Source organism: Anarhichas minor, unplaced genomic scaffold (assembly GCF_050575085.1).
Source record: "Anarhichas minor isolate MPS153535 unplaced genomic scaffold, ASM5057508v1 ptg000136l, whole genome shotgun sequence".
In the NCBI taxonomy this organism is placed as follows: domain Eukaryota; kingdom Metazoa; phylum Chordata; class Actinopteri; order Perciformes; family Anarhichadidae; genus Anarhichas; species Anarhichas minor.
The window spans coordinates 20509976-20536630 of NW_027466582.1; the positions used below are offsets into that span (position 1 = coordinate 20509976).

Sequence of the window (26655 nt, forward strand, 5' to 3'; positions counted from 1 at the left end):
AAACTGAGTTCCTCACGGGAGAACATTCCGGCAAACTGAGCCTGGTCCAGATGTGAGACTCCAGCAAACTATCATGCATCATTAATGTAGCCATGTTCTTGACAGGGAAGTTGCTGCTGCTGGAGGCCAACTTGCTTGTCGATGGAAAAGATGAATTAGTCATAAATTCAATCTTGTACACCACCCAAGTCTTCTGTTTTCCAGGAAGTGTCAATTTGCCCCTACATGTCTCATTCTGTCATCCTTTTGTAACTTTAAAAAAGGATTCAGGCTGTTTCCCTATCTGTCAACGCTAGTCTCTGCCAGCCGGTTGTTCATGATGCCAAGGGCGCCCACCCCTCCTGAGAACCCGTTCTGGCGTGAACTGCAGCTGGACTGGCGCGGGTGCCCGATGGCCATCTCCGAAAGCTGCTTCTGCATAATGGCCAGATTCACCTGCAGGAGGAGAAACAGATAAAGAAATCAACAGAGGAGAAAATATTTGCTGTCTCTGTTTGGAAGTCAAGTGTGCAACCTGTGAAGCCTTGCGAAACAATGATGAATACAATGTGTTTGCGGCAGGCACATCTGATTTCACAGGTGTGATATGAGGCTACCAGATGGTGTGTTTTTGGTACTGAATAAGTGTGACTGACAGAAACCAGATATTCACTCTCCCACACATCAACCTTTCTGTTTAATTTTTCACTCTACAAAGCCATATGTAGAGAATGTATATAGCTGTGCTGTTTTACATGTGTTTAGTCAATATTAAATCAAATGTAAAGGAGCTGTTTTACACAATTATGTGTATTTTTACTAACGCTTACTACGCAGCATGTCGATGTCGTTAGATTGATTATGTACAGACATACAAAGCCAATGGGCGAAGCCTACTTACTTTGGTGATCCCCTGACTTACTCTGGCACTACTTTGAGATTAACGCTTTACATTTTTAGTGAAATGTCTCAACAAACATTGGATGGAATGCCATGACATGTGTTAAAAACCCTCAGGATGAATTTTAATAACTCTGGTGATCCACCTGATTATTCATCTGACACCATCATGAGGTCAAAATCTAAATTCGTCCAATACTTTGGTTTATGACTTCCATTAGCATGCTGAATTTAGCATTTAGCTCAAAGCAGAGCTGTACAATAATGCTGGTATTGCTGTAGACTCTTAATTCTGTTTTAACTAAAACAATGAGCCTTAAGGCCTTTACACTCCACGGGCGTGACGAATAAAACGGCACAAAAATGCGAAATACTTGCTGGTGAATATTTGATATTTGAGTTTGCGACAGAAGCACTTTTTCCAAAATTGATTTGAAAGGATTTGCGGAGAAGACCGACCCGCAGGATTATATTGGCTCCAGATAAGCATCTAGCAGTCTGTCTTAGATAAACTGTTGTTTATCCTAAACTTCTGTAAGCTAATTTATTGAGTTTTCGTTTATTTGACTTTTATTTGAATGGTTTTACCATTATCAGTTAATTCACATCCTTCCAGCAGTACACCATTTAGTCTTCTAATTACTCTGAGATTGAGATTTAGTTTTTCCAGTTCAGAATGATCCTGCGGTGAATGAGCACTGTTTTGACATTCAACAGTTCACACTGCTCATTCGTCTCGTCTGAAAAGTGGGCTAGCAGTTATGTAAATGTTTGGACAATTGACACCTCCGAGTGGCTTTGAGGGCTGTTGAAGGGGCGATAGCAGTGGAGTAAGCCCATTGATATTCAGATATATTTTACACATAATACAAATGTAACCTAGAAAACAGCAGCAAACAAATACATTTCTGCTGACTGGAAGTCCTTATCGACATATTAATCACAATGTGTAAAATATTGATCTTGCATATTTTCATTCTATTTAGACAGTAACTAAGATCATTTAACATTGGTTTCAATAATTAAATAATAAGTACGGACAGGCCGTGATATGTAACGTGATATGTTACATCCTGGATTGACAGCCATGCAGGAAAGCTGCGATAGAGCATTACAGATTCGATGCAGCTTATGATGAAGGAGATGACCGAGAGCAGGGTGAATAAGCAGTTAATGACTACAGGGAAACAGTTGTTGACTGAATGTCCTTTCTGCTACTCTTGTCAGCAGTTTAACCACTCTAATTACTCTGGGGGATAACTGAATGTCTTGCATGTAGTAACACATGTGATTATATTAGACGGGTTGAATGTCACACTGCTGTCAGCCACAACCTGCTCCAGCCCTGAAGCGCTCACCTTGTTTGCTGCCAGGAAATCCCTCATGGAGATCATTTCCCCAGACATCCTGCGCCCAGTGTCAGTCTCACTTTCGTTGATGGCGTCTGTCTCGATGGAGGGGTCCCTGCGGGCGCGTAGGTGACCGGGGGCCACCACGTTCCGCCGGGGTCGCCGGTGGGGGTGGTCACCCCTACTGGGCAAACAGCAGCGGCAAGGTGCCTCCAGCCTCCTCAGCAGCCAGTTGAGGACCTGCTTGATGACAATGGAGATGACGTTGAAGAGGGAGTAGATGCAGCAGACGCCGGTCAGGATGAAGAAGAAGTTGCCCAGCCGATATGCGGCCGTGGCGTGGCCCTCGTAGACGACCCGCTGGCTGCTCACCATGTCTCCAAAACCGATGGTGCTGAAGGCCACAAAGCAGAAGTAGAGCGAGTCCAGGTAGCCCCAGCCCTCTGCTGCCGAATACATGAGCGAGGCACAGCAGGACACCAAGATGGCTGCCGCTCCAAGAATGAGCATGACGCAGTAGACCGAAGGCTTCCAGCCAGCCAGATCCTGTTTTTTTCCTCCTCCACTTCCCCCAGCTCCGCCTGCTCTGTTTCCCCCAGAGACCCGTTGGCCATTTGGAGGCCGCATAGCTTTGTTATGGCGTCGTTCGTGACAGGACTTGAGGACCACGGCGATGACGGTGATGACGCGCTCCAGGAAGAGGTTGAAGAAGAGGATGGTGGCTGCACAGCCGAGTAGGCCGTAGAACATCAGGAAGACTTTTCCTCCAATGGTGGCAGGAGTGGTCATCCCAAACCCTGAGATACACACAAAAACATTATGCACTAAGTGGAAATCTACATGCAGATAAAATGAATGAACACTGAGTTGAACACATTGAAGTACTTGACCTTCACCGGTGCAAGTATCTCTGAATAAAGAATCAACTAATAATTTTACTAAATAACTACCATCTCTTGAAAAACACATTTAGTGCCCCTATTTTATTTAAACTCACACACACTTACAAATGAGTAAATGAATGGGTCATTTGTAGAGAAGATGAGTGTGTCCATTGCTTCCAGCTGCTTTGATCTACTTTTTAAACCAAACTCACATCCTCTCTGTCATTAAAAAAAATGTCTGATCTCCTATTCTTCCAAGGGAAAATCATAATCACACAATTACTTTGACCATCTGGGTTGCCATTAATGACACCATCTTCTTCTCTCTCCGTCTCTTTGTAACTCACTTAAAGAGCTGAGGTGTTTTCAGTCCAAGCACATCACAGCAATTAGTCCCAAAGTGTGGGTTAGTCTCACATTTCACCGTAGTCCCTCCAGTCATTTGCAGTGTAAAAAACCCACTGGGGCCCATTCACATCTCAATTTGATCATTTTCTCGTATTCTTATAGGTAAAAAGAACCCATTAAGCTGTTTTTACTCTGAGATGCTGCTAGAGTGTGATTTCAACATTGTCTCTTGTGAAAAGACAGATGAACAGAATGGGAGTCAAACTGAGAGGTCTTTCCATCGACTGAACCAGTCTCAGTGATCCTTCATCCCTCATTTAACACTGAAAGCTCAATGAAGCACTATCTGTCTCTCTGTCTGTTCATAGAATTGTTGAAAATGTGAACACATACTGTTATTTGTAAGGGTATTACACAGTCACATGCACAGTGTGCTGTGGTGTGCAGCGGCAGCTGTGAACTCATGAGAGCTCTTTTCACTAGAAAACGAGATACATGTTACTGCATCTCGTGGCATGAAAAACATACTCTGAGGATTTGATTGCCTCCGCATTCAAATTTGTTCTCAAGGTGCTATTTGAGGTTTTCTTCACGACAATCACGACAATCAAGCCAAATGGGATGTTTTTTTAAGGATGTGTTTTTCTTTCATTGTTTCGTATGCTCGGTTGAATGTGATGTTGATGAATAATTTGACCCGTTAAATAAAATACACATCCATGACAGACAGAGAAAATAGTGTGCTACTCTGTCAATATCTACTCTGTGATACCACAGTCCTGACTTCTACCTTCCGAACGCAACATCACTCATTAAGGCAATAGTTTGTCTTTTTAGGAAGTGTGCTAGTATATCTGTCTGTTAAATATCAAGCCACAACAAGCAACTAGTTAGCTTAGCACAGAGACTGGAGATGGGAAGAGGGCAAGATTGTGTATACAGTATATGATTGTCTGATGACTGAATGACTGATGAATGAAAGACATGTTTTTTCCAGGGAAAGTGTGTATTTTTTGTGCAATGGGCCTTCAGAACAATGTTTTCAGGATAACGGGCTGTTGAACAAATGGGCTTTCGGTCCAATGGGACATTTTTTGGAGTATTGGGCTGTGGAACAATGGCGTGGCACTGTCCGAGATATCTCCTCCCACTTTGCAACTCTACAAAGTACAGGTTTAACAGATGCATGAGAGTGGTAAAGACCCTCTTATCTTCTCATCTCAGAATGAGCGCATTAACCAACATTTCAAACTATTGACTTAAATTAGAAAGTAAACCAATTTATGCACAGTGCTATCCTATATTTGAATTAGGTCATTTAGCCAAATCAAGTTTTATGATTGCAATTCAAACCCTTGTTGCTATTCACTGATGCATCTACATCAGTGGTGCTCTAAACATGAGGACTAACACTATATGTGCATATGCTCTGACCACCATGTATAAAAGATGCCACACTCTGATGCATACAGTTCTCTCCTTGAGGATAGGAAATATTGATGTGTTTGTAAAACTCAGAGATGAGAGTGAAAAGATGAAAATCATTAAGAGTTATTGCTTAGATTAATGAGAGTTGACATTAATTAAATAATAGAAAATCTCTGTGATTGTAAACTTCAGCAGAAGAGAAAGTGGGGCAACAGTATCTCTACAGGAGGTTGCATCAATGATGACATCACGTGATTTTATGACAATGCAACTGTCATGTATAAGAACTGAGATAAGATGCAATCTTGTTATGTTATTGATCAGCAGGTCAATTACTTACTGGACCTTGTAGAGATGTACTACATGAATGCTACTTGATGAAATATGTGATCAAGTTTGTGGTTATCTCTGCTACTCTATCAGAGGTCTCAGGAAAGTGCAGAAGTGCAGAGGAAAACAATGTGTTTGATTTGAAAATATGTATTTTCATCTTGAAAATTGTCGGTGGCTTTAGGAATCATGGGAGAATAATGGCATCACTGTTGCGATCACCTCTTTTTATGCTGCCATCAATCACAGTGTGTGAAGTGAAGAACTTGATACGGTCTGGTCCTTCATCAACATAACTCTTATTTAAATGGTGATGCCCTGTCAAACTGTCAATCATCATTAATCAACTCACACCAATCACAGATGTTGAAACAGCACTACCTGTCAGGCACTGAGGGGACAACGCGGAGTGAGCATGTACAAATCAGAAGTATGGACAACAAAAGGTCCTTACTGTCACTGTGTATAACAGTGCTGTTGGTAAGAGGGATGTCTCTGTATCTCTACTCTGTCCTGACAGTCCTGGACACAGCCAGTGCTGGAAGGGAGAACTGGCTGTCAAGGATTCATCTTATTCTGATGCAGACATTAAGTTTCTAGTTTGGTCGAACGCACTGACTCAAATCGCAGGTTCTAATTCATGACTAAGAGATGTTGCACAGCTAATGTTTATAAATAACTTGAAGTGGATCTCTTAACAGATACGTGGAAAGTGGAGGTCTTACAGCAAAAAAAACAGCCGCGATAGCACCACTGGTATTGTCTTCCCCTTGTGGGTCTGAGTCATCATGGCAAAATGTGGAGACACCTACTGTAGCAGGAACTACCTCTGAGGAGGTTTTGAGTACTTTGCCAGGTGTTAATATGTCTGCCTGTCTGTGGACAGATATTGTCACTACGATAGCGTCAAACTACAGGTGTGTAGTTGAGATCAAAATGAAGGCCGAGTTAAAAGATGGGTGTGGTCCAAGCAAGGGCGATAAAGTATGGTGGTGGACACGCACACACACACACTTTATGCCCTGGCCCGATTTGGCATCGCGGCTGGTCTGAAGATGGTCTCTAGTTATGTTTCAGTTCATTCAGGTGAGCCAGTTCCATGGCTAGTGTGTGTGTGTTGACACACTGCATGGCTGACCAGTACAATTAAATGGACCAGAGCCACCATTACTGCTGCTATGACAAGTCAACCCTCACATAACCTGGCTTCTTACATCCCTCCAACACAAACTACTGTGAGGGGGTTAGTTTGCCGATTCATTTGCTATCATTTTGGCTCATAGTGAATAATAGTGATTGTTTGCAAAATAAGGAAACAATGCAACATTTGTAAAAGTGACTCATGAGTCACTTTTACAAATGGCTACAAGTTATTTAATTTAATAACATGCAAACGCACACAATCACATAGTTCATAAGTGATGATGGTCTCAAAGACATATTCAATGGTGGCTTTTAAAATGTTGATGATAAAAAGATGATAGAGCTGACGGAGAACACTGCGTTTGACAGTCTTTTTAAACGCCATCTCACCAATGGTTGATACTACAGTTCCCACGAAGTAAAAAGCGCCTGTGAAGTCCCATCGAGGTCTGACTGTGTCCACACGGATACCCGCTACGTTCGCCTCCTCGTAGTTCCTGAGGAAGTTATTCAGGTCTTTCTTACTCAGGTTGTAACTCTGACTGAAATGCTCGAACCTCTGCGTCCAGCGCTCCTTCGCCTCGCGCTCCTTTGGCTGCTCCAGCGCGGAGAAGACTGCGGCTCCACAAAGGAGATAGAAGATGATGAACAAAGCCAGCAGCAGGAACCTTGCGTTATCCTCGTTTATTGGACCGGAGCCGCAGCAGCAACCACTCCTACATGCCATTATGTTGCTGTTGTCACTGCGATGCAGCTGCTGCGAGGGACCTGTAGCATGGTGGTCTCGAAAACAACGCGGAGTCTTGTCAAGAAACGTTGACAAGATATTCTACGACAGAAAAGTCCTGTGCAATACAATTAAATTGTTCAGGCAGGTTATGATCGATTTTTCCAAAGGCTGTGGATTTAGCATTTTGCTCACGATATGTGCAGTCCAAGTCCGAGTCTAACGACTCCTCAGTTTTATCTCCACCGGCTTGGGTCTGGTTGCTATGATGCTCAGAGAGGAGGAGAGAGCCGCGCGGCAACCTGTGGATGCAGAGAGTCGTCCTGTGCTCTGTGGCCCTGCCTCTCCAAACAAGTCCCCACCCCCGAGCGCGCGTTTTACGCACAACGAAATGACCACCAACATATGGATGAACAGCCTCTATCGATTTATCACTTTATGCCAAGTATATTTTGTTGGATCGATTTGCCCATTTCAGCTCTTAAAATGCATAATAAGAGCCGAATCGGACAGTGAGTTCTGGCCTGAAGATGTTCGACCTGAACCCAACTTTGGAGGTTTGATTCCAGCAATATGGAGCGAGTTTGCATAGTGAGATCAATATGACTTGACCTTTGCGGGCTCTGATTAGGGATTCATGCTCCTGCCCATGTTAACCGGGGACGATGTGAGCAAATGTCACGACGGAACGGCGGTTTGAGATACATTATTCAGGATCACAGTGACAACAAAAGAGCTATTTCTGTAAAAGTGGGAATTTAACAACACCATGAGACGACATAGGCCATTCCAGAACTATGCAGCAGCCTTTCTAGGTCACACTTTAAGTGGTCTTGACGTAAACCTGCAGCTTATTTAACATTATCATAAAACATGAGTGATGACTGTTAAGTGCTTAAGCTTTAGATTATGTAATGGTCTCATTTTTGGAAATGAAGTATTTGTTTTGCTATAACTACTTCAAATAAAAGTGTTAATTGTATCAATTATTAGCATTTCATTAATATCACACAGAAACCAGCAGTCTTTTAAAGTGAGTGGTAATAAAAGACATCTCAGTACTTGTAGTTAGAACTACAAACGTGCAGTAAAGCAGCACTTTGGAATAAAATGATGTGATTATGTACAAATGACACCATCTGTATTAGTTTGAAACAAGAATAGATTACCAAACAAAAGGGCATAACCTCAAAAAAAGGTGCAGTTCCATAAGATTAAGTTTTAGCTAATGGTGAATATTAAACACAAATACAGTATTAAAAGCATAGTATAGGTTATGAGGGTAGGCTATTGTTAAATCAACATTAGGTCTATAGGTCTACTATACTTCCTGAGGTTGATCAGTGGAAGTCATTTTCAGTGTCCTATAACCTACATGACAACCACCTGTAGCAGCTCATCCGCTTTCACTGACCTGAGTGTTCTTGGTCATAGCTACAACAAGACAAGAGTGCTGGGCAATCCTCTTTAACATACATTCATGCAGATGTTTTAAACTGTATGTGGAAGCAGTCAAATCCTTCTCGACCATGAAAGTATTGAAAAGTTTCTTAAGATAAAATCAAATGATAGATTTGCCAATCCTTTGTGATATTAGATTCATACATAAATTCTAACACTAAATCAAAACGATAATGGTAAAAAAAGGGAAAGGTAATGGGGTAGTTTTTTTTACATGAAAAGCACGATCATGAGAAACTAGACAACACAAGACAAAAGTGTTAACAGAAAGGTGATCTTTTTCCTGAACAATTGAGAGCATTAAGGGTAATAGAAAAAATGAATTGCCAGAGTTAAATCAGTGCAAGTTAAGAGTCATAGTCATTGAAGAGGAGGAAGCAATTGATAAGTACAAGAAATACTTGATAAAATAAAACATCAGTGCAGTAAATAATGTACTTAAACATTAACTATGTACATGACTCACTCCCTGATGACAGCATTTTATAGACTAGGCCAAATCCATACCACACGGCAACATATTGGTATTTCACTGGCAGTTATTTTGAGATTAGTGTTGATTGGAGTGTTGTCTCGTCTCGCTTAGTAACTGCCATGTGTCTGGAGTGGCTAAGCAATCAAAGAATGTTGAATAAACCCTAAGTATACAGGACACTGAGACAAAGTGGGAATAGCTTTGCTTTTCTCTGGTATCTCAGGGTATAACAACAATGATAATTCTGTTGTGTTTTCCGTAATTCTGGATTTCATGTTGGTGAAATGTAGTAATAACTAATACTATAATTTACTATACTGTACTAATTTATACTACCTTATTTTACTATTACTCTATACCATACCACATGATCCATAGTATACTATAACATACTATAATAAACTAGACTATACATACCCGTCAGGATTTAAGGCCAAACCAGTAATAGGGGACGGACCCAAATGCAGGGAGACACATTGAAACAGAGGGCTTTAATTATAAAGAAAATGTTCAACACAAAACCGGTAGAGCAGGGGAGTCAAAATATGTGTAACAAAAAAAGTCCAGGAAAACAAAACCACTAAACAGGAAACATGGCAGAGAAGAGCAGGGATTAAATCAAGGACATAACAGGAGTCATTGTCGAAAAAAACAGGGAGCAAAGTAGAGCAGGTTTCACAACAGACCAGGAAACACAACAGACAAACCAACAGTGAGACAGGGGACACACAGGGTTTAAAAAAACTGGGAAGGTGCAAGTGATAAGACACAGCAGGGTTCAATCAAAGGCGGGGCAGACAATCACAAAGGCGGGAAATAGACAAGGACAGGAAGTGAAGTGAACACAGGACATAAGAGGCAGGGAAAGTCAAAATAAAACGGAAGAAACAATGAAACCCAAAACCGTGACACATACCATGCCATATGCATACCATAGAATACCATACTATACTATACTGTACTGTACTATACAGTACTGTACTACACTATACTATCATATATTACACCATACACCATGCTATACCGTACTATACTATACTAACTATACTATGCTATTCTATACCATACATACCATGCCATACTATACCGTACTATACTATACTATCTTGTGCAGCACTGCAGTAAACTATACTATGCTCTACTATTTTAAATTTTACGATACCATACCACACCACGCTATGCTGTACTATACTATACTATACTATTCTATTCTATACCATGCTATATTACACTATACTATACTATGCTATTCTATATCATACATACCAGGCTATACTATATATACTACTATACTACTATACTTTAACATACCATACCGTACCATACATACTACACTGTACTTTACTATACTACACTATACCATACTATAATAACTATGTAATCACTTTATGTAATTGCTATTTTATTTTAGTAGATATGAGCTCTGTTTCCATGGAAATACATTGGGAATATTCAAATAAGGGTTATTCATGGGCAGAGACATTTTGTAATGAAAGTAGCAGACCTGCTGTAAACTAATAACAATCTTCTTTGCATGTGTATCAAATCTAGAAGTCCCAGGATTATTTTTGCACTGTTGCAGCTGCACTACGGATTGATGCCAACAATTAACAATGCTTTTTGGAATCAGGGCAGTAAACTGTCACAAATTCAGATCGTAACACAAAAGATCACATTGGGAAATCCTTGTTTGCAGCTGGACTATCTCACCTAACGTTGTACTATTACCTCGCACATAAACAATGTAGGTCACACACTTGATCAATCCAGATTAAATGATTGAGTATAAATGATACTAATTCCAGTATGCTTTCAGGCCACATTGGTTCCTAAAAATAGACCGAGCAAAGTTATCATTTATCTGGCAAGCAATGGGATTTCCTACGTTTGACTAGAATGTGTGGATGAAGCATTACGTTTAAAATGTACTCATTTAGTCGCTGGCTAATTTGCTAGATATCTTGCTAATTCTACTTTCATTCAACATTGGTTACAGAAAATGAGCGCATGTGGGAGAAGTCTACCTTTACCAGAAATCTCCTTAGATTAAGAAAACCAACTTGGTTAGGTCTAGGAAAAGATCCCAGCACAGTGGTACTATCCGATGACAGCACAGTAGGACAGAGCTAATACCAGTCTTGGGAAAAAATAATGCCTCCGTTGAAGAGGACCCACTCCTTTTGCAGATATGAAGGGCTAAGCTGAACTAAGCACAACAAATCTTAGTTTCAGGTGATTAAAAAACAATCAAATATGAATATTATATTCCATTTCTGTGAGTAGAACCCCCGAAATGCTATACAATGGCCCTTTAAGTAATCTTCAATACAGGCTTTTCTGTTTATATAAACAAATTGACAATTACTGTAATTCAGGTCTAGTTCACAATATATCTTGTATTTTCTTCCCTCCTTTGATAAATTAGGCAGTTCTGATAAAATAATTTTCCACCATCACTTGAACCAGTTCATGACATAATTCCATAATAACCCAATTTGGCCTGTTTCTACCTCTTCGGTCCAGGCTGAAATGAATGAATAACAATTGGATGGATTGCCATGAAATGTGGTTGAGACATTCACTGTCCGCAGAGGATTGAAGCTACTGTGAAAACCATGATTTTTCGTCTTGTACCACAATCATATTTTACATAGTAATATTGACAAGTATAATGAAAATCACAATTGATTATGTCTGACACAGTACAACATACTTAAAGAAATAATAGATAAATAGGAATTAGAAAGATAGTACGACATTGCTGATACCTCACGACACACATGCCTGTGAATAAGTGGAGAGCTGGTGAGTGGAGCATTGTCATTCTGATCATGTCTGATCATGTGCAGCCTCACAGAGCCGCTAGCATGGCTTGGCCTTTTGGCCTTAAACATCACATCAGCCATGTTAACAGTCTCATTAGCTTACAGAGATCCACATGCAACAATGTAGAGGAGTAAATACCATCATATCATTCATACAGTGCTCAAACAATAGCCATCTTTTTCTTTGATCTAATACCATCCTTCCCCAGCAGACAAAGATTTCTGACTCATTAAACACAGTGTTTTGTTCTGGTTATGAAGTATGAACATCTGAACAACACCACTATCCCAATTTAGCTAGAAATTGAGCTGTTCAGCACCACTGCTACGTTTATTTATTTTAAACTGGACAACAGCAAACCAAATCTAATTTCAGTTGAACTAAATCACAATATTCCGAGTGATTCCACAACGATTATCTCTCTCTCTCTCTCTTTCATGTATCCACTGAGCATGGGGTAACCATAGTAACTAGAAACTAGGTTATAAAGTACTGTATACAAACAGTAAAGTGCGCATGAGTGTACAGTCCACCATCTCAGACAGACAATATGCTCCTGAGATGGATTTCGATTATCATAAATCTTTGTTGTTCCACCATGCGGGTCTGTCTGTCTGTCTTCTGTATCTGACTCTCTCTCCATCTTCTTTCTTATTTTCATTCAGTGGGACTCACATTGTATCATAAAGCTGTTATGCCATTCCTGAAGCATTCTCTGTGTGTTTTACAGAACACTCAGCGCCAAACACATGTATAAATAGACTGCATTAGATTATACAGGTACGATACTCTTTCCATAACTTACGTGACCAATGTGCTAGTACTGCTCTAGTGCTTCAGTGAATTCTTATCTTATGTTCTGATGTACAACGTACTTACATTGATGAGTCTCGTGCCGTTTTCCCCCTATCGTTAACAAATCCTATGAATACCCACTGAAACTAACAAAGAATGATATTAACAATAATTAGCGCTGTAGAAAAAGCTGAGTGGGCTTATTGCTCCTCTATCAGTCGCTATAGATACAATTAAATAAATCAACCATTTTTCTCCAATAAGTCCTCAACCTCATTGTCAATCAGGACAGGTCCGAGTCGCTTTGTGATTGGATGATAAGTCTGAGAAAGCAATCAGCCAATCACATTTCTTGCTCTCTTGTTTGTCTTGACTGTCAGTGTCACGGGGGTTCACAGTTAGGACCCAATAGCAAGACCACAGGAGACAGGAGTTGATATAAACAGGTTTTATTTAGCCTGAATAAAGAGGACAGGAAGGTGTGGATCCCATGGTCCTACACCAGAGAGCAGATCGACGGTGTGAGTCCCGTGGCTCGATACCGGAGGGCTGGCAGCTTGACGGCGTGATGTCCCGTGGCTCGACACCAGAGAGTAGGCAGATCGACGGTGTGAGTCCCGTGGCTCGACACCGGAGAGCTGGCAGCTTGACGGCGTGTGTAGTCCGTTAACACCACGGAGGGCAGAGCGGCGGTGAGTAGTCCGTAAACACAAAGGAGGGCATGGGGGATTCCCGGACCGACGGACACCGGAGGCAGGCGCTCAAGGCAGAAGCTGCACCGGGGTTGAAGCGGGTGAAAGACGGTACGACCTGACAACCCCAGACTGCAGGACCAGAGTTTATATAGTGCCAGGGGAAGCGTTAGTGGGACCTGAGTCTGGTGTGTCAGCCTGCAGGAGGTAATCGGCTGGAGTGGCTGCAGCTGTGTGGCCATGGGAGGTGTCTGGTCTGACAGGGATCCTGACAGACAGACAAAGAATTATCTGTTGAAGCACCATTGTTGTTCAAAACTTAAGAATTAAGAATAATATTTATTGGTCAATCAGTTCAAAGACTGAAGCTGGAGGTGTATGAGAAAATGATTCTCCTTTTGATATTTGCTGTTTGGTGGGCCTGAGGCTCAAAACGTCTTATATACAGTCTATGGTTAAAACACAACATTTCACAAAACACAAAAGCAAAACACAAAACACAATGACATTAAGGTGAGACTTAAACCGCAAAAGGTTGGTATGTATGTGACAATGATCCCAACCTGTGAGAGGCTGCCGAATGTCCGAAAGAAGAAGTACTTACATTTGTCTCAGACTGACAGACAGTGAGCCTTTCTAATGCCCAAATTGTGTGCCTCCTCGCCTCCTTTCCTCGCCTCCTCGCCTCCTTGCCTCACATCTTAGTCCCGCCCACATGAGATGCAAGCGGAGGAGGCGAGGATGTGACACGAGGAAAGAGGAGTCAAAGCAGCAGGCATTTAACAAATGAGTTATCCTCTCCACGGAGATGTCTTTTTAAAGCGATGTCAGGTAAATATGAGGTACAGCACAGCTGTATCAGCTGTCCATTGTTGTCAAATGTTGTTGTGTTTTGTGAAATCTGTTTTCTGGAATTTCATTATGTTTTGTGAAATGTTGTTTTGTGATATATCGTGTTTTATGAAATGCTGTTGATTTTTATGAAACGTTGTTTTGTTTTGGCTGTCAGGGCCACCGTAGCTGTGGCTTCAGGTGAATTCTTCTCAGAAGCACGCTCTCCTCTAGTTTCACCATCCCTCATGTAAATGTCTAAATGTGTTGCTCTATAAGGGACTCAGTCCTCCCTACATAATCCTTCGTGTTGGACTATAAGCAGGAGGCTTTCTCTCTATTGCATAAGGGTTGCCGACATATTGGGATTAGTTTACAGCCAATTAACTGCTGTAGGCGCTGTTGCTGATATCTGTAAAAGTGCGTCTCTTTGGGGGAAAGCACATGTGCACAAGTGGTTCTGTTCATGTCTTTACATATTCATGTGTTTGTGCGTCACAGCTTTTTCCTTTATTTCGTGAAACACAGGTCGATGGGTGGCACTGTGGCCCTTTACTGTCCAAAGCCAGTAGACACACTGCAGCCTCTTAAGTCCTTTATAATTGGCCCGGGGAGGAATAATTAGCTTGTTCCATTTGAAGAAGAGCGATCGGCCGCAGAGACAGAAGAGTCGTAATAACAAAGCTAAATTGGTCAGAGCTGTCCTTCATTCTAGCCTCATGCTATCAGTGATGTCAAAGAAAGGATTCATCATCGCCTAGGAGGTGATTGCAACTGATGTGGGGTCAGCCACATCTCCTACTTCTGCTGGAGGGTTCACTTTTTCTTACTTGAAATTCTGAATCAAGCAAAGAGATCTGTTCAACATCTTGAGTGAGTCAGTATCCCAAATAGGACCAGTATGCTTTGAGGAGCACCCTATTACTACATTATTATGAGCTAATGGCAGTCTGTCATCCAGGTGGTCCACCACTTTGGTCCAGACTGAAGTAGCTCAACATTTATTGGATGGATTGAGTTGACATTCAGTATAGATATCCATGGTGACCAGAGGAGGAATATCCGATGACGGTGGTGATCCCCTGACTGTTCCTCTGGCCCCACTCTGAAGTTGATACTTTTTTATTTGAAAACTTAAAAATACAGACATTCATGCCCTCCTCAGGATTAATCCCAATGACTTGATTCTAATGACTTTTCCTCTAGTGCATCATCACGTCCTCATCACGAATCCTTGATGAGGTCTACAAACTACGTTTTGTCACAAAAACACACGGGAGAAGTGACGCGGGCAAAGTGTAGTCGTGCTTGTTGATGTTGACGTCGGCACATGTATTCACATAATAGCCTATTTCCACTTGTCTTTACTATTTCCCCCATGTAGATCATATTATTATATATTATTCATGCAAACATCTAACATCCTAGGTGCAACAACTGCAACTGCAACTTTGGTCTAAATTCCACACATAGCACACACAGGTAGGCTGCAGGTAAGGGGACCCCTCCACCAGATTTCCCCTCAACCCGTTTCCCATGCTCTCCCGGACAGGTCTCGATATTTATCATGCTAGAGATCTGGAATGTGTTTGTGATGCACCGGCGAGCCTCTCGGCTCTCGTCTTTCAACAATTCACTCATAGAACTTGAGAGCTGATATGCGAGTGCCGATCCGATGGTTTTGCCTCTGAACTGGGGACTTTCATCCAGGAGCTCCAAAAACTGTAGACGTGCGGACAATCAGGGCTAAAGTCCTGTAGTGTGAACTAGGCATAAGAATGTGTGTAACCCAGCGTCGCTCTGTATCGCAGAGTAAATGTAAGAATTACTGAGGGGAATATAATGAAAGTACAATATGGCCTGCAGCTTTGGAGCTATCAGCGGATGAAACTCAAGATATATAAAACAAAACCTATTGTATACCAGGTATCTACAGTGGGACTCCCATTTACTGCTTGCATCAACTATAAATCCAGTTTCAGTCATGTTCTCATCTCCTTTAGCATTTTCTGGGAATCAGTTGATGAATGATGCCATCAAAGAAAACTCCTTAGGTGCTTTGGGGAAAAATAAAAATGTTCATCTGTCAAATACTTCCCAATATAAGAACATGTTTCAAAGACATCATGCTGCACTTCTTACGTCTTTTAATATCCTCTTCAAAAGAGGTTCTAGAATTGCTTCTGCTTCAAGGTTGAATCATTGTTGCCCTCAGGGATTTTTGCAGTAGAATGTCTTCAGTGTGAGTGTGAGCTATGCGATCAAAATCTGGCATTGTTATTGACAAGTTCACCTTTTAACACGCGGAGAATTGCCGCAACTCATTATATGCTGATGAGCACATAATCAAACAATTACATTGTGGAATTTATTCAGTCAGTGATTGCTGTCAGTGACAAGCAGTGCAGTGCACAGACATTATGAGATGTTTTACAGTTACATGAGTGACATTCCTAAAGAGCAGCTTTAAGTACTGTTTTTAAAATCAGTTCCATTCTGGCCTCTTTTGATTAACTTCACAATAAAGTTTGAAAATTATGTTTTATTTCTTACAGTTACATTATCGTTCAGGGAACATGCAGTTGCACAAACAAACAAACATTTTAACTGCAAACAGATCAAATTCACATTTATTGTGGTCCATTTCCGTTGCTTATGTATCCTGCACTTTGCTCAAGGTTACTGTAAGGTTCCTTTTACAATCGTAATTAATACTGATGCTATTTCTATATACTAAATCGTAATGCTTGTCATCTGTGCAAGAATTCAGACGAAATGTGACCGTCCCGCCACAGACAGACCTTCTGACCTGCAGTCGGAGCGCCACGACTGGAGACCCAGGCCGTATTGCTGGGCCCGCTGGAGGCAAGGTAAAGTCAGAAGCAGGACTGAGCGGGGCAGACTGACAGACGCCTGCTGCTGTAAAATCAGATGTTTTATAAGGGGAATCTGGTGTTCTGAAACACTACCACTTTTATTCACGGGAACTGCCAAAATCAATTCAAAATGAAAGTTCCTTGCAGCAGCTTTAAGTTGTTGATGTACAGAATAGGTACAGCCCTTATTAGGGTAAAAAAGGGGCCAGAAGGTAGTTTTCTGTATTATAAGGTTTCGTACATTCAGTTCTTCACTTTAAATGAAAAAAATGGCAAAATTCTGAGTCTTTTCAAATGTGTCAGTCAGATTTGTAATACTAATATAAGGAATACGATTTGCTGTGTGTCACCGAAAGCACCAGAAAGAAGAACCTTTACAGCTACTATCCTACAATACAATCATTTTCATTTCAACAGGGTTTTACATTTTCAACATACATGTGATCAAACAACCAAACAAAGTTTAAGTTCAAAGGGTTTGACCTCCTTCTTCTTTTTCGAATCCTTTCTGTGCCCCATTGAACCAGACAAATCATAAAACATTCTAAAAGACCACATATGGTGTTTTTGCCCTCTGTGCTAATGTCATGGTGAGGCAGACTGGTTGGCATAGCTACTTCCAGCGGCTGGCCCTTTGATGTGTCATAGCAGCTTTTCCAACCGATGGTGTACCACACTTTGGTCAACCAATCTGATCTCACACGGGTGCTCTACTCTTTCATTTAGCCGCGGCACCCTGCTGGGAATCAAGTCATCAATATGGGACCACTCCCTTGTATGCAAAATTATATTGAGATATTCAATTTGGAAGATACAGCGTGTGACAACCTCTTAATGGCAAGTTGTCTCTCAAAGGAAAAATCACACACTTTGTGAAATTAGTCAAGCTTCCATGGGCCCTTTTCACAGCAGCACATCATAGCAGGGTAACACAGGTGTAATTGATCAAATTAATTGGTACAATTCTTCACAAATTGGCCTCAGAGGGCTTTACAATCTGTACACAACATCCTCTGTCCCAGGACTCCTGCATCTGAACAGAAACACCCCCGAAAAAAAAAAATTTTAACGGGAAGAAAAGAAGGAAGAAATCTTAGGGAGAGCAACAGAGGAGGATCAGGATGGACAGAAGTGCAATAGATGTCATGTGTACAGAATGAACAACATAACAGAGTTATAACACATTCAATGCATGTAAATGAGTATAAATAGTAATGTGACGAATAATAATAATGATTGTAGCAGTAGGTGTCAGGTAGGGCCATGGCAAGAGGCAGGAGGCAGGACCTGTCAGGATCCAGGATCCCTGTCTGACCCGTTGTGTGTTTCCTCTGTTTCCCCTGATCTCCTCTCATGTGTCCTGTCATTCCCCTGTTTGTTATTGTGTGCCATGTGCTCTGTGTTTGTCCTCTGCCTCCAGACACCTCCCATGGCCACACCCCTGATTAGTTCACAGCTGCGGACACTCAGCCGATTACCTCCCGCAGGCTGACACACCAGACTCAGGTCCCACTAACGCTTCCCCTGGCACTATATCAACTCTGGTCCTGCAGTCTGGGGTTGTCAGTTCGTACCGTCTTTCACCCGCTTCAACCCTGTATCATCTTCTACCTCCAGCGCCTGCCTCCAGCGCCTGCCTCCGGTGTCTGCCGGTCCGGGAATCCCCCGTGCCCTCCGTTGTGTTAACGGACTTCACACCGCCGCTCTGCCTGCTCTCCAGTGTCGAGCCACGGGACTTCACACCGTCAAGCTGCCTGCCATCCGGTGTCGGACCACGGGCTCCACACCTTCCTGTCCTCTTTACTCTGGCAAATAAAATCAGTTTTACCAGATTCTGTCTCCTGTGGTCTTGCTATTGGATCCTAACCGTGAACTCCTGTAACAGGACCAGGGTCCAATATAACCATGATCCATGGAAACCTGTGAAGAGAGAAAGCACAAAGACTCCGGAGAAGAAGCAAAGTTAGTAATGAGCATTTATGGGACATGAAGTCATACAGAAGGAGAGAGAGAAGAACAGAGGAGCTCAGTGAATCCTAGGAAGTCCCCCAACAGTCTAGGCCGACAGCAGCATATCTAGGGGCTGGTCCAAGGCCTAACTATAAACCTGAGCCGGCCCTAACTATAAACCTGAGCCGGCCCTAACTATAAACCTGAGCCGGCCCTAACTATAAACCTGAGCCAGCCCTAACTATAAACCTGAGCGGCCCTAACTATAAACCTGAGCGGCCCTAACTATAAACCTGAGCCAGCCCTAACTATAAACCTTAGCGGCCCTAACTATAAACCTGAGCCAGCCCTAACTATAAACCTGAACCAGCCCTAACTATAAACCTGAACCAGCCCTAACTATAAACCTGAGCCGGCCCTAACTATAAACCTGAGCCAGCCCTAACTATAAACCTGAGCGGCCCTAACTATAAACCTGAGCCGGCCCTAACTATAAACCTGAGCCAGCCCTAACTATAAACCTGAGCGGCCCTAACTATAAACCTGAGCCAGCCCTAACTATAAACCTGAACCAGCCCTAACTATAAACCTGAGCCGGCCCTAACTATAAACCTGAGCCAGCCCTAACTATAAACCTGAGCCAGCCCTAACTATAAACCTGAGCCGGCCCTAACTATAAACCTGAGCCAGCCCTAACTATAAACCTGAGCGGCCCTAACTATAAACCTGAGCGGCCCTAACTATAAACCTGAGCCAGCCCTAACTATAAACCTTAGCGGCCCTAACTATAAACCTGAGCCAGCCCTAACTATAAACCTGAACCAGCCCTAACTATAAACCTGAACCAGCCCTAACTATAAACCTGAGCCGGCCCTAACTATAAACCTGAGCCAGCCCTAACTATAAACCTGAGCGGCCCTAACTATAAACCTGAGCCGGCCCTAACTATAAACCTGAGCCAGCCCTAACTATAAACCTGAGCGGCCCTAACTATAAACCTGAGCCAGCCCTAACTATAAACCTGAACCAGCCCTAACTATAAACCTGAGCCGGCCCTAACTATAAACCTGAGCCAGCCCTAACTATAAACCTGAGCCAGCCCTAACTATAAACCTGAGCTGGCCCTAACTATAAACCTGAGCCAGCCCTAACTATAAACCTGAGCCAGCCCTAGCTATAAACCTGAGCGGCCCTAACTATAAACCTGAGCCAGACCTAACTATAAACCTGAGCTGGCCCTAACTATAAACCTGAGCCGGCCCTAACTATAAACCTGAGCCGGCCCTAACTATAAACCTGAGCCGGCCCTAACTATAAACCTGAGCTGGCCCTAACTATAAACCTGAGCCAGCCCTAACTATAAACCTGAGCCAGCCCTAACTATAAACCTGAGCCAGCCCTAACTATAAACCTGAGCGGCCCTAACTATAAACCTGAGCCAGCCCTAACTATAAACCTGAGCGGCCCTAACTATAAACCTGAGCCAGCCCTAACTATAAACCTGAGCCGGCCCTAACTATAAACCTGAGCCAGCCCTAACTATAAACCTGAGCCAGCCCTAGCTATAAGCGTTATCAAAGAGGAACGTCTTAAGCCTACTCTTACATGTGGTGAGTGTGTCTGAACCCCGGACTGAAACAGGAAGCTGGTTCCACAGAAGAGGAGCTTGATAACTGAAGGCTCTGGCTCCCATCCTACTTTTTGAGACTCTAGGAACCACAAGTAACCCTGAATTTAGGGAGCGCAGCTCTCTAGTGGGCTAATAGCGTACTATAAGCTTCTTAAGATATGATGGTGCCTGACCAATTAAGAAAACTATTTTTAAATTCAATCGATCAAAGATAACTCTTACAAACTTACAATCGTGCTGGATGCCTGGACTATATCATTAGATAATTGATATTGGAGGTGTTCTGGGCCTAGTAGAATAACTTCAGTTTTGTCTGAGTTTAACATCAGGCAGTTGCAGGTCATCCAGCTTTTTATGTCCTTAAGGCTGCTTGAAGTTTAGCGAACTGGTTATTTTCATCTGGCTTGATCTAAAGACTAACTTTGGTGTGCTTGGAACCAGCATGCACATACCAGGCCCGTGGCCCACATAAAGAACAGTGCCATAGTTAACACCTGTGTTTACCCTGCAATAACATGTCAAAATGGCTGCAGTGGAAAGGGCTTATCATTACTAAACCTACATGACATTGTCATTGTCTGTTTTTGTCTGGAGAAAAATCATGACTGGAGTTTGTTGATAATGTCGACAGAAAGGTAGACCTTGTTTAGCTTCGACAGGTGGATTGTGGGTGGAACTGATTGTCAAAGTGCACCACGAGGGATGGGAGGCAGAGAGAGCTGTTATAACATGATAACGTACAGACAGTGTAGATAAATAAATGGTTGGGTGGATGAATGGATGGTTACCGGGTAATAGGGTATCAGAGAACATAATTAGAAACACTTCTGGATCTGGATATAGCAGCATAAGTTATACTGATATCCCGACGATAAATATCATCACCATGGTTTCAGGCTAAAGCTCATGCACAGGAGGAGGTGTTGAAAGGTTGCTTTATTGACAATGTAAGATCTGAAAACGGATGCTGTTCATTTTATAATGATTTAGTGGTTGAAGATGGTTCTTTTTTACATGGAGCAGTGTGAAAGGCAGTGCAATATGAACATTTTACTGCCACCAGAGTGTGTTTCTGTGTGCATATTTTGCACGTTTTGTCACGTGAGCCTATTTATAGATAAGCGATTTGTTAATAATGTCCTCATGACTTAAGACACCACAATGCTACCACAGACATTAACTGAGAAACAAACCAAACAAAATGCACAATACTATATCAGACGCTTGTTGCTGTACTGGTGCGGATGATGTGGTTCAGAGAGTATTGCAGTGATTGCGTTGATCCCCAGCACTTTCCTATCAATACTCTTTTGTAGTATTGATAGGAAAGTACACATTAGAGAATACATTTTGGAGAGAGTAATCTCTAACACGCTGTAATAAACCCCGTGGGTACAAAAAATAATATGAATCACAGCCATTAAAACCACTTAGAAGAGATACCAAACTGTTCCTGTGTTTCTTCAAGTACAGCAATAACAATGCAAAAACAGAGTTCCATTGTTAGCTTTTCCTACAGTGAAGTATCATTGTGTGCAAGTAAGACTGGTGCAGCAATGTGGTGTAGGTCAACAACGAGCCTCGCAGCACCCTCCGACAGATTGGATGAGGTGAAAGGGAGAGAAGTCCCCAGATATCCACTTTAATGTCATACACACAAATAAGCTTATTGTTAGAGGCCTAGAGGGGCGGCGTCTAAACATTTGTTGTTTTGCAGGAATTATGAAGATGTTGTGTGAATGTTAAGAGGGTTATAATCACTGTACAGATAAAAAGATGGTGTCTTTTCATACACACAGAGTGCAAGCAAAGTTTGGTAATGTAATACAGTACATACAGTACACCAGACCTTTAATGTTTAATGTGGTGTACAATTGGCATATATGATATCGTTGCAAGCTAAATTGAAATTTATAGAAACAGATCTATGCATTTAAAATGAGAAAATTCTATTACTTTTTCCTGGACACATGGACATGTTGTATTAATCAAACAGCAGCTCGGCTTGCCTTGGCTTAGCCTTGTCCTGAATAATAAACAACTAATCAAACACTAACAAATCAATTACAGCTCCGAGCTGTATTATTAACTTTACTCACGCTAACTAACCAACCAAGCACCATCCAAATCAACGCCACCGCATCCAGCTGGAGTGGAAGCAATTCATGTCCCCTCAGTGATTGTGCCGTCCCTGCACCAGCTGTAAATTAACACCTCTCCCTTCCTCATCTAGTTTCGCAGCAGTTGGCCACCAGCACGGCCCTGTTATAAACCTTCTCAGAGACCCGGGGATCTATTAAATTGATATTGCAGAAGTAGAGAGAGCTCACAGGCTGTGTACTCATGACAGTGAGGGTATTGTTCTGTCCTTGCCCATGTCACCTCTCTTTACTCTCTTTAAGATTTTTAGAAGTGTGTCTAGTGCCTTCACGTGTACAAACAGTAACTCCCAGAGGTAATGATATCACAGTTTACGCTCACTTATAATGTTTCAACTCGCAACCAGTATGTTAGGAGGCCCCCTTTAGCGTCTGTATGCGGTACACGGGGTTTGCAACTAACACACACCTGCGTCCTTATTACACGCTCAGAGCAACTGAAGTAGTATAAAGAGCCAGATAGTCCACACGGGCTGGGTGGGAGGGAGGGGACGTAGGTGAGTCAAACAAACACAGGACTTTTGTCCAGGCTATTTGTGTTTGATGCAAAACTAAAAGTAAAGTTGACAAATTTGTCACGTCAGTCGTTAGTCAAGTGAGTCACAGTCAGTCAAGTTAACGTCAACCATGCTCTTTTCCAAAAATGGAGTTGTTTTGAATACAAAAAACAATGAGCTGAAAGATGCTAAAATGCTTTGTAGAGCTGAGGAGGACTGCAGTCAGGTCCAATCTCTGTGGATTTGTCATTTTAGCCATTGTTACTATAAAAAATATGAATGACAGCTCAATGTTCCTAAAGGGAGCCAGTGAATCTCACACTGTTTATGTTTAGAGGACTTCTGATCCTGCTATGCATCCTCTGAAAGGTGTGACTACATAAATGGAAGGGTGCAACTGTATAAATCGTGCTGCCCAATGTGTTGCACAGTATGCAGTAAAGCCTTTAATCCTGTCACTGTTGGTACTTCATACAAACACAATTACTTTGTTTTGTAGTGTCCAGCAAAACACAATCCAGTGCCTCATTAGCTAGATTCTTAACCCTTCATCGACACATGAATGTCCAAAGAAAAATTGTACATTCTGCACCAGCACATCATAACAAAACGGTTACAAAGCAATCAGTTCTTGTGGTATGAGAAAAAGTCCAAGTCCAATTGGGCTCACACAGTGTCTGACTGCCAGAAGATTAAAAAGAAAAGCAGAGCACAGACTAGAGCGCTAGAGGCTCAGTCATCACACCTCACTCTCCAGTCTTCTTCACCCATCCATTGTCCGCCCACACAACTTCAAGGACTCACTACCGTTCCCTGGCAACCCTGAGGTGGGAGGTGTGTTGGCGATGGAGGGGCCAAAGGTGGGGAAGGCAAAGGTGGAGACGCATCTGTGTTAAGAGGGGGGGGGGGGGTCAGGAGCCTTGAGCTCTGAAGATGAATTCAAGCACTGATTGGACTTTTTGAGGGCGTCATGGTAACCATCCTGTAAAATTAGGGTCAGCAGGTTTTAAGTTTGGGCTCGGTGAGGGGACCAAAGGTCAAGAACATTTACTCTGCTGTCATCAAGAATCTATCGTTAAGTAATACCAGTGGTTCAGAGAAAAGAGGAAGAAAGAGGATTCTACTTATGTGCAGCGCTCCCCCTCCTTTTAGTTGAGCTGACTGAAACATAAATCGGCACTTTGGCAATCAACATCAGTTGGCTTGTTGCTTAAACAGTTGAAGTCTAGTAGGAGTTTGCACACGGAGCCGGAAATATAACAAAGAGATAAAAAGAAACAAAACAGATGAACAAAAACGGGATTGAACAAGATAATAAGTGATTATGATGAGAAAGACCTTACAGGCAGGCACAAATGACTCTTGTGCCAGATAAATGAGTCTGCTACTGAAGGACCAAAAATGACTCTTGCTGATTGTGTGTGTGTGTGTGTGTGTGTGTGTGTGTGCGGTGAGTTTCTGATCTTCTTATCCCCCAAACCCTTCATTCCTGAAATCCGAGCAACTATGGTTGACCATGTTGTCAACCATGAGCATAAAGAGGGGCTGTATAACGGGATCAACCAAATCTGAGCACCTAAACTGTTGCAGGTATCCTGTTGATATTTCAAACTGTAACTGTAAGTGCTGTAGTCTTATTGGTACAGTAACATACTTTCATAATGAGAAGGATCTATCACTAAAACCATTTAAAGGTTTTTGTAGAACTGCAAGAAAACCAGTATCTGGTGGAAGAGGTCTACTGTTAACCCAAGAGCAGGATATCCACATTGTATATATGGTAATTGCAAATAACTGCATCAGACTCAAACACTGCGGGACCACATAATGGCAGATAATACCATATTTCAAGTGAGACTTACTGCACTGTCACGTCTACTGAAACTCAATATGATTAAGATGAAGCAGCTGTACAGAGTCTATTTCGAAGGAAAACAAAAAACAACGGATATATGAATATGTGCAGGTAAGCCATACTATCCCATATTGCCTGAACCCTGTCTTTTCGTACTGTGCTACATTGTTTTGTTTTGTCTCATCCAGAGAGTCATGGAGAGATCAGAAGCAGTCTGTCATGAGCTCATATATGTGGACGAGGCAGGTTTCAACCATGCAAAAACAAGGGGGCGCTGCAGAATTATCATCGGACACCATGCCATTATCCACGTCCCTGGACAACGTGGTGACATCATAACAATGTCTGCGGCTAGTCAAAACGCCATCCTTCACCATCATGCAATCCTGGGCCCATACAGAACTGCACACAGTAACACATTTCTGGACACCTTCCACAACTGGACATTAGGACTTATCCTAATGTCCAGGGGCCAGGGGCCTGGGGCCAGGGGCCAGGGGCCAGAGCAGCCCAGGTATGTTGTAATCTGGGACAGTTTCCAACCCTCTGCTTTGGCCTGAAAGTGGTTCACAGGTCACCTACTTTTCAGCGCACTCAATCTCTCCCATATTGTCCGTTCGTGAATGCTATTGAAGAATTTTTCTCTGTATGCTGTTGGAAGGTGTTCTGATTGCCAGCCCCACCAATACCATACCCGTCCTACACTCAATGGAGGAGGCTTGTGGAGACATGGATCAGGGGTCACTCCAGGTGATTCTTTTAATGCTGCCTAACTCAAGACAACATTGCCTGTGATGATTCCGTACTTTGTTTTCCTGGCACAAATGTTTTGATTTTCTTCGACTGCGCTTTTGTTGTTTGATGAGTGTTAGAACATTTTGAGAAAAAACATTAACTTTTCCCCTTATTTGTATTGATGCATTATGTTCGGAATACACATCCATACTTTACACATTTAGATACCTGTGTGTATGTGTGTTAACTACATTTATGACACAACTTCTAAATTGCTATGACCTGCACACAGAGCTGCACACACTATCAGTGTGTAGTCGATGCTTCGTGTGCTTATCCAAATGATGGTTTGTGTGTACTGTACTGGCGGTAAAACACAATTTTCTAAAACAGTTTGAAAAGTTTTGCAAGAATTGTTTGCTTTTGCAAGCGATGTAGGATGTTTTGCTGGTTTGGTGTAATGCTTTGTGGTAAGTGTGTAGAGCTGTGCAGAAATAGCCTATAGTTTCAAGATAGCACCAAAACAATCAGAAAAAAATATTCAACATGACATTTGATATGAAAACCTGCAATAACTAACTTGTGTGTCACTATAATAATTCAAAGAGTATTATTTGATCCAAGTACATATACTATTATTTAAGCATCATTTAAATAGAGTTTAAAAGAGTATAATCCTGAGCCTCGTTGGAAAATCAATACCCGATGTCCTCTACTTCAAAAACTGTCCTCCAGTGAGCACTTTATCAGACAGGATTACTTCTGTGGAAGCCCAGTGACAGTAT

At 42.2% G+C, this 26655-nt stretch overlaps 1 protein-coding gene across 1 annotated transcript; it reads right to left on the reverse strand.

Annotated features, from left to right (window-relative positions):
- Positions 1-279: 279 nt before the first annotated feature.
- kcnk13b (potassium channel, subfamily K, member 13b) lies at positions 280-7088 on the reverse strand. The gene is made up of 3 exons (XM_076084805.1): positions 6752-7088; positions 2238-3025; positions 280-435 (listed from the first exon to the last, which is right to left on the reverse strand). Exons 1-3 carry the CDS (start codon positions 7086-7088, stop codon positions 280-282), a joined length of 1281 nt encoding a protein of 426 aa, XP_075940920.1.
- Positions 7089-26655: the final 19567 nt, after the last annotated feature.